The sequence below is a fragment of the Caretta caretta genome, chromosome 2, assembly GCF_965140235.1.
Source record: "Caretta caretta isolate rCarCar2 chromosome 2, rCarCar1.hap1, whole genome shotgun sequence".
Taxonomy (NCBI): domain Eukaryota; kingdom Metazoa; phylum Chordata; order Testudines; family Cheloniidae; genus Caretta; species Caretta caretta.
This window is the reverse complement of record NC_134207.1, coordinates 169,293,308-169,303,140: the sequence shown is the minus strand read 5'-3', so window position 1 is coordinate 169,303,140 and position 9,833 is coordinate 169,293,308. Positions and strand designations below refer to the sequence as shown.

The window sequence follows — 9,833 nt, the reverse complement described above, 5'->3', positions numbered from 1 at the left end:
GGCGGGTGAACGATCGTCTCAGTTAGGCTACAATTCTCTGCGGCACAGGTCCTATGTCATAGTGACAGCCTTGATTGGGGGTTATTATGACAGAGGACACAAAACCTTGGCTCAAAATGCCGCTAGTCAGAGGGAGCAGCACGAAGCCTGTCGTCTGGGGAAGGTTATTCAATCACTTCAAAACGGACCATTTTCACACTGTGCTGTGAGATTTCAAATTTATAATTTTATTATCATCTGAATAGAGGTGATATTTAAAAAGCAGAGAAAATGACTATACAAAGAATTTATAGAACATTCATTTACATACTGGAGACTTTTTGTTTGTTTTGTTTTTTACAGTTTCAAGAAAAAGGCAAAAATGTTCACTAATAGGTAAGGCAGAGAAGGAAACATTAAAATTTTAAGGATACTTTTGGATACATGGGAACCATTTAATTAAAAACCTTTAAAAACATGGCTTTCAGCATTTTTGTAGTTTAACACTGTAAGATTATAGTAGTACATTTAACAAGCAGGTTAATAGGAGCGTGGTTAAATACACGAGGCAACTTTGCTGGCATTACTTATGAGACTGCATATACACATCTATCAAAATCCTTAGAAGGAAAGTGCTATACTATTTAGTCATGTATTTACCATGAACCAAAGTTGTATGAATGTGTTTATGTATATACTACACAGTTATATTTACTGTACTATTTTGCTTTGTGTTTTTAAATATATTCCATATGAAAACAAAGCATGTAATATACCATAAAAAGGAACACACATAAGAAAGCGTCTCTTAGTAACTATGGCAATTTCCTCCTACCCATTACTCAGTGCAACCTAAGTCCCCAAGTAAGCACCTTGAAGAGCCCAGACCGGAATTCCTAGTGCTCCTAAAAGCCCACCAAATTCAATAGGTTTTTAGAATTCACAAGGAATGCAGAATAAGGCCCACAGTAGCAAAGCCTGTCTATTGGAAATCAAACTTTCCATCCTTAGCGGAATGGGGCCAAAGGCTGCACAGTGGCTGACACCAGCTTTTATGGGGACACGCAAACCTAACTTATCTCACACAGAATCCGAGAGCCATAATTCACACGATGGGTTAGACTGAGTGCAGGTGTGACTCCACTGATGTCCCGAGAGAAGAATCTCCAGCTGGAATGCAGAAGAAATTTCAGTTGAGAATATTCAATAAGTTCCAACTGGCCAGCTAGGTTTCAGAACCGAGTAATGGATCTATCAGCCTTCTGGTTCCTGAGGATGTGGGTCCTCCAAATGAAACCAAAAGAGACCAACATTAACCAACAGAGACCAATTTGTTTATTCTAATGGAACCCACCAGAATTCCTACTTGGCCCACTGGTCCCAATGTTTTTGAAAGGGATCAACGTTACCAAATAAAGAATCACACTGCATTCTTTTTAGATGGTACAAAACCATTGTTTGATTAATTAACCTGTTTGATGGAAGAATGAAAATATTTGGTACAAATCAGAGGCACTTGCCATTGTTGCTTCAATGGTAGCTTTACTTTGAACTGCCTAACCTTTCTATATACATACAATGCCCACTGTTACTAATGTAAGCCACTTCCTGGTCCAAATACATTAATTTGTAATCTTGCCCCAAGCCCCCATACAAAAGGACACAATTATTTACACTGAATTCATGGTTATACAAATAATTTGGTAACAAACTTTGTCCTTGGCCCCTGCATAAGGTGCCTGTGGTTCTTCTAATTCTAAAAAAGGAGTCTGTTTATAAAAGTTAGAACAACTTGTGTTAGGACCTTGATAATCACTACAAAAGGTTTTTTGCCCCCCCCCGCTCTCCTGCTGGCAATAGCTCACCTTAAGTGATCACTCTGGTTACAGTGTGTATGGGAACACCCATTGTTTCATGTTCTCTGTGTATATAAATCTCCCCACTGTATTTTCCACTGCATGCATCCGATGAAGTGAGCTGTAGCTCACGAAAGCTTATGCTCCGATAAATTGGTTAGTCTCTAAGGTGCCACTAGTACTCCTTTTCTTTTTGCAAATACAGACTAACACGGCTGCTACTCTGAAACTTGTGTGTGTGTGTGTTTGTGTGCGAATGGTTTTTGGATCAGGATAGGTGGGAAGTTCTTATTTAAGCCAACTCTATAATTTTTCCTATCCCTCCTAACTATTGTCCGGTAAAAAGAGACTGAAGCAATTTAAGTCTCAGAGTGGGGATAGTTACCACTCAGCCCACTGTCTCTTGTGACTGTGTGCACAGAACCCTGCACCTGTATACATCAGGTCACTGATGTGTAGATTTGGCCCTCAAACCGAAGGAACAGAAGTGTTTGGCATGTCAAACAATTGGGAATTTCAGTTGTCTGTAACTTCCAATTCCTGTTTCTGGCCCTGATCCTGTTCCCTTTGGGTGAATGGGAATTTTGCAATAGACTTCAAATGGGCCCTCCGCTCTCACAGAAAATTACTACAAGTCACCTACCCTACTTTATAGTATATATATTTTTGTTATAAAACTAACTATAGCATTTATAACATTTAGTTTTATAAAATACAGATGCCACTACGTTGGCTTACTCGGACATATGAAGGACACGTGTGACAGATTGTCTTGGACACGGATAAGAGTAACAAAAAATATTCTTTTCCCTTTTGGATTTCTTGACTCAAGAAATTATTTTAAAAATTCATCTATAAAATTTAACACTAATCCATACAAATTGAAAAACAAAAAAACGAAACCCCACCTTTCATTAAAAAAAAAATCTGTCAAAAAGAACCTATGTATGTAAGAAACTATGAGGAGGGAGGACCGATTTCATAGTCAAAGCATTATTTCAGAGACACATGAGCTAGGAAGTGGTTTAATACCGTAAAACAAGAGTCTAAATGTGAAACTCTACCCTATAGTAAGGCACATGCGACATACTATACTTATGCAAAATAAAACTAAGAAGGCAAAGATCATGAATGGCTTTACTATAAGAACACTCATATAATATATCAAGATTTGACGTCTACTATAAATAATCTGGCAGAGGCAAAAATATAAATTATATAAAATCATTTTCTTCTTTGCTTTTCCCTCATTTTTATCCTGTGATTATTAAAATACAGCATCTTTCCTGCTTAACTCTTCATATAAAAATAATAACAAAAATACCATTAACAGAATACATCAAGCTTTCTCCACACGACTCTTTTTGGTTATCCCTCTCCCATTTAAAATTATACAAGCTAAATAAACTCAGCCTTCTTTATACTAAACATGGAGTAATGTCCCTGGAAAATCCATGTCTCTGCACCATTTTTAAAAGAAATCAACCTGCACTAACCTTTCCCTAACATACATCTTCCCCCTTCTCAGTCAACTCCCAACATTATCATATAAAGATGAAGGGAAGAGCAAATGGTCCCTCACAAACCACCACTCTCTTAAGAGCATCGGTTTGCCAGGCCTATAGCTACCACTGATGCAACTGTGGCAAGTGTCTAAGAGAATGCTTGTGGTTCTAATAAATTTTCCTACAGGAAAAAAAAAAAAAAAAAAAAAAGGCATGATCTAATGAGTTGGCAAATTCTTCCTTTTCTGATACAAGATGGAAAATGGTGCGTGAAAATATAATTAAAAACCTGCACTATAAAGCCTTTCTTCTCTGTTTAATTCAGACATGGATTATGCGGGTTTTGGTGCATCCAACTGCATTCACTCACAATTTTGCCCTTTGATGTAAAAATACAATGCTTTGATAGGTCAGAGGCATCTTCAAAGAAAGGATCACACTCTTTGTAACGTTATGCAGATGGAACATCCTCTGCTTTCCTTCTTGGGAATGGTTAGGTTTGGATAATGTAGCTGCAAACTCCCAAGAACGCTTTTTCTCCCACGCTGCCTTCCCCCAGTCAGTGAAGAGCTCTGAACCAAAGGCTAGGAAAGCTTCAGATTTTCTTCTGGGAACCAATCATGACCTTTGATACAAAGTTCACAATGGCACTGGCAGGTTGCTCTGGATCGTGCTCTGCAAACAGGTGGCACACGTTATCCGTGGCGCTGCCTTGCTTCCTTGCAACAAATCCGAACACTCTGCAGGAGGCAAAAACAAAAACATGTTACAGAACAGAAGGCATCTTATTTCAAAAAAGCAAAAGGTTTACTTTCTTCCACCAAACATTACTTTTTGAAAAAGAAAGTACTTTGCTGCAGAGTTCCAGTAATTGCACCTACTTTTGTCACACCAGTTTAGAGAGTTAGCAACATCTGACTTTGATTGCTGTTACTGGAGACCATGTGGTTCAGCAGTAGGTAGAGCACAAGACTGGGCGGGGGAGAGGTCAGGGGAGAGAGAAATCAAATGACCATGTTTCTATTCCTGGCTCTGTCACTGACTCACTCTAAAACTCTGGACAACTCACTTAGACTTACTATTTAAAACGCGTATGCTAATTTTGTGTAACATGTTCTGGCGTGACACAACTAGGTCCTGAATTGCAGAGGTGCTGAGCACCTAGAACACAACTGAAGTCAATGAGCACAGTAGAATGGACTTAGGCACCCCTTCCACCCCTCAATAGCTGCTCCCCCTACCCCTTCCTTCCACTTTTATAACTAATAAGAAAGCTCTTAATTTAGAAGACACCATAAAAACTAAGGTGTCTAATGCTGAAGTCCATCCAATACCCAAGGCGAGTGACTTTTTTAAAATGATCCTAGAAATTATAGTCCTCTCAGACAGAATAAGATGAATGAAAGTTTCCCTATAACGTCCATCCAAAATGCTTCAACTCACAACTAGAAAGGATCCATCTCTAGGCAATTTCTATCCCCAGATACTTTAGTTCTTGGCCTTACTGATCTGCCAACAAAAAGGTACCATTGTGGCAGTGTTTTTTACTATGTGGGTCCTTATTCCCTCGGAACTGGACTGGACCATTTAACTCATTCCACATTAACCAACAAAGAGTTAACAACTTCAGTCAATCCAGCCTGGGCCAGATTCAGACTGGCACCGTATAGATGCAAGGTTCTATTTGTATCCCATTACCAAGCCTCCGAACTATCTAATCCCTCCCCAAGCAGCATTTTTAATATCTATTGCACTATTTATGTAAGGGAGAAGTGAAAGAGAATATAGAGAGAAAGACACTGGGTCCCTTTTCCATATGCTGTGGGAGTTCCAAAAATATCCCATTTCTGCAAATGCTAAATCAAAAAAGAAAAGTTGGTACCAACAAGACTGTCTACTATAAGGTGAAACTGCAGGTAATGGCACTTCAATATTTTCAGCACAACAGATAAAGTGTGTGAGAGTGTGTGTGTATGTGTGGAGCAGGGAAAGCAGTTAAATGGGGGCATAATTGTTATGACATAATAACATTAGCATGGCCTCAAATTTCCTGTAGCAATTATTTTAAACTTAAAATTCCCTAAACTACTCAAAGGAGGAAGCAAGAAACTTTTGGAGCTACTCTCCCTCAACACAATACCCTATCCAATACTGGGTATATTATTTCCACTTTAATGTGTTTTATGCTTTAGGTCTCCAGCAGTGCAACTCTTTAAATATATTTGGTTAAGGATTAAAGTAGGGTCTGGGAACTTAAGAGAAAACTTAAAGCACATCATCAAGTCTGAAGTACTTTCCTAGGTTAAAATGCTGTTCTTAGTTGCGATACAATATGACCACATAAATACACAGACTAGGACCACTATCAACTTACTTTGCTGAAGGTCCCTCTTTCATCCATCTTGTTGCATGAAGGAAGGGAGTAGCAAGAGGTGGGAAATACAAAGGAAAAAAACATTAGTTTGTTGTAGGTCAACATCATCAACAACATCTATTAGAAACAGCATTCATTGTCCTTACTTTCTGTCCTGTGGATCCAAAGCACAGAAGATAACAGTGTTGACTGGATAATGTCTTCGGAAAAAGAGTCTGATAGAAGAGAATAAAAGGAGTTTTAAACAACTTTATGACTCTAAAAGGATTCAAGAAATAGACTAAACTCCCTGGTCCAGATTGCCAAAAGCTCAGCTCCCATTTAGATACCAAAATAAGTAGCCAGATTTTCAAAAGTGTTCAGCACCCAGGACTCTGTCACAATAGGAGTTGCTGGGTGTTGAGGGCTTTGGAAAATATGTCAGCATATGTTACACAAGAGTCAAACTTAAGCGTTAATCCTTCCAGGTACTGAGTGCTGTTGAATGCCGTCAACATGCATGGTATAGCAGTTGAAGGTAGCAGCTTGGAAGATTGAACCCTCAGTGCAGAAATAAGGCTCATGGTTATGGTTCTATTTAGGAAGCATACCACTGTGCAACCACTGCCTTATTTAAATGTCTCAGTAATAAAAGGATCAGTAACATAAGGATGGAATTTAATAACCACATATTTTTAAGTTTAGTAGCTTATTCTTTCCTTTATGGCTTCTACATATTAGCAGAAATCAATCCTCTGCCAGGCGACAGGTTAAGAGACAAGGAAGTATCCCACCACAACCAAAAGAATAAACCCATGCTTGTTTTCCCAGTAGCTTAGAATAATAATATAAAGATAATGGCCCATGAGGGACAGGCCAGAAAACTCCCTTTCAGTGTTCAACTTGGTGCCAGAATTCTCAAACCTGTGTGTCTGAGGTTGGATACCTAAACAGAGGTGACTTGAACAGGAAATGCGAGAACACAGCACCTCTGAAAATCAGGCTATGTTAGGTATCTAAAGTTACCAACTCACATTTGAAAATTGTGGCTTATGGTTTGGCCTTCCAAATTCAGACTTAGTACAAATGACTGCAGCTCCTTTGAAATCAGTGGGTCTGAGTTTGGCCTGTAATTTTGAACAATCTTCCCCCCCTGTGTAGCTACCCTAGTAGTATTCAGCAAGTGAACATAATTTTTAATACAACAGTTTCCATGCACTAAGCACACCAAAGCAATATCTTGAATACAGATGGGGGTGCAGTGTCCACTTAAGCCAACACTGCTCTGCAATAGTGTACATAGGACATTACAGTCTGATTCAGTGAGCAGGATAGGTGGGGAGTGCTGGCCAGGGCACTGGAATTACCCTGTGCTCTGTTAGAAAATGTTATATGAGATCACTAAATTCCACCTACAGAACATCAGGATGTGGAAGGTGCCATTTGGATGAAGTGTTAATAGCTCAGTACCACATCAAGCCCAATCTGATGTGGGGCCTGATTCTCTACTTATTTAGATCAAAGAAACTGTGTTATTACTATATGAGCCATATGGAGACTGTAGAAAGGGATTAGAAAGAGCAACTCTACAGCAGTTTTATCAGTGTACAGCATTTAGGGTGACCAGAAGTCCTAATTTTATATGGATAGTCCCGATATTTGAGGCTTTATCTTATATAGGCACCTACTACTCCCCACCCCTGTCCTGATTTTTCACACTTGCTGTCTAACAGCAAGTGTCTGGCCAGAGCCAAAAACCCCACTTCACTTACTTTCTTTGATTATCTGTCAGTGTGATCCCCTGAGCAGACACCTTGAAATGGACAACAGTAGAGATGGGAGGCGGATCTTGCATCAGTGTTATGCTCAGGGCTTTCTGCACTGCCTGATAGCCTGTGAGGGACTCCATTTCCACAGAGTTCAGATACCAAACATTGCATGCTGTAAAGAACAGAGGATAGGATTCAAGAGCTAGGTTTGGTTTTGCTTAGTTGAGTCCTGTTTGATTCTTTTTGTTTCACAATTTTCCACCTTTGCCAACAGTCAGGCCGGTGGTGAAGAACTATTACTAACTAATAAGATGTTCTTGTTCCAGTGTCCCATTGTCATCTTCCCCTTCTGTTTTGTCTTGTCCCGTGGTTGTGCCTTAACACAAGATTGTAATTTTTTGGGGGGAGAGGCTGCCAATCTTTTTGCTTACGTTTAGAGACAGTTTGCTTAATTTAGAATATCTAGTCCAATGGGGCCCTGATCCCTCACTGGAGCCTTTAGGTACTTCTGAAATCCAAATCATGAATACAAATTGATAAAACACAAAGCACAGCATTAAGAGATGGCACTCCTGGGAATGATCACTGCAACCATTCGGCTGTGGGAGGAAGAACAGAGTACCTTGGCCTTCAAATTCAGTGACTGCAGATAACACAGAAACTCCAGGATCCACATGTTTGTAGGATCAGTTCACAGGCGTTCAGACTTTCAAACAGTGTTTAAATTGCACACAAATGAAACTATTCACTTGTCTGGCAAAACAACAAGAATGTCTTCTCTCCACAAAAAAATGACAATTGTTGTGTAATTCTACTTCTCTTTACTTTCCGAGGGGTTTTTGTGGGTGTTATCGTTTCAGTTCAAAGCAACTTTAAGAAAAATAAAAATAATTATTTCAAATCTTTTGGGTCGAACTTTAAAAAAATGGGCTCTACTTAGGGCGTGACAAATTTTGGGAAACCAACTTGAGTCCTAAAGCGATATCTGTAATTCTATGAAACCATAGGTACAATTCTAATCTACCATCCCACAGCGTTTCAGTCTATTGCGATTAGTTTCAGTGTTTCTGTATGATCAGTAGTTCATAGAATTAGACATCTTTCAATAATTGCTCTACAGTTCATCGTGCAATATCTCAGTGTACATGATACCTGACCTCTTGTATAAAAATGGCAATCGGCATTCAAGCCCTGATTCAGCAAGCTACATAAGAGAACTACAGTACAACTTCAGAATTACGAATGCCTTGGGAATGGAGGTTTTCCATAACTCTGAAATGTTTGTAACTGAAAAAAATGTCATGGTTGTTCTTTCAAAAGTTTACAGTTGAACATTGACGTAACACATCTTTGAAACTTTATTATGCAGAAGAAAAATGCTGCTTTTAACCATCTTAATTTAAATGAAACAAGCACAGAGTTCCCTTATCTTGTCAAATCTTTTTTTAAACTTTCCCTATATTTTTTAATAGTTTAAATTTAGCACAGTACTATACTGTGCTTGCTCTCTGCCCCTTCCCCAGCTACCTGATTATGTACTTCTGGTCCCAAATGAGGTGTGTGGTTGACTGATCAATTCGTAACTCTGATGTTGTAAAGGCCAAGATTATAACAGGGGTCAAACAAGAACGAGATACATTCATGGAGGATAGCTCCATTAATGGGTATTAGCCAGAATGGGCAGGACTGGTGTCCCTAGCCTCTGTTTGCCAGAAACTGGGAATGGGTGACAAAGGATGGATCACTTGATGATTTCCTGCTCTTTTCATTTCCTCTGGGGCACCTGGCATTGGCCACTGTAGAAGACAGAATACTGGGCTAGATGGACCTTTGGTCTGACCCAATATGGCCATCCTTATGGTCGTAACTCTGAGATTCTACTGTATACACATGCTTATAACTAGGCACAAGCTTAAGTACCTTGCTGAATTGGGACCTAAGAGACAAAGGATTAGATAATCCAGAATAATTTCTTACAACCAAGTAAGAACCTTTCTGGAACCGTAAAGCATGTTTAGTCCTACTCTTCAGTGCAATCATCACTGGTTTCACACAAATACTAACAAAATGTGTGTCCTGACACAAACGTGCAGCTGTCCATGTTAGAATTTAAAGTTAGTTAACATGTGTTGAGTAGTATGTATTAACCAGTACTGAAAATTCAAACGTCATACCATACCAAATGATTAGGAGAGAAAAAAAAAAACAAATTATGTCTAACAATTTCTCTTTTCATACTACTGTCCTGTAATTCAGGCAAAGTCTTCTCCATACTTTCCACTGAAAAACATGGCTCTTTCAAACTACAAACTGTTTTTATATAGACTGAACAAGCTTGTGATTCCAGCAGGACTATCAAGCAAGTTTTCTG

The 9,833-nt window shown here is 39.1% G+C and overlaps 1 protein-coding gene across 6 annotated transcripts in view; it reads right to left on the bottom strand.

Moving 5' to 3' along the window:
* Positions 1–206: 206 nt before the first annotated feature.
* TNS3 (tensin 3) overlaps positions 207–9,833 on the bottom strand; it is a 343,736-nt gene continuing 334,109 nt past the window's right edge. For all 6 annotated transcript variants that reach the window (XM_048839218.2, XM_048839219.2, XM_048839220.2 and 3 more), the window contains 4 exons: positions 7,466–7,634; positions 5,861–5,929; positions 5,715–5,741; positions 207–4,080 (listed from right to left, as the gene is read on the bottom strand). In XM_048839218.2, coding sequence (XP_048695175.2) covers positions 3,936–4,080; positions 5,715–5,741; positions 5,861–5,929; positions 7,466–7,634 — 410 coding nt within the window. In that variant the 3' untranslated portion in view covers positions 207–3,935. The remainder of the gene's footprint in view (positions 4,081–5,714; positions 5,742–5,860; positions 5,930–7,465; positions 7,635–9,833) is intronic.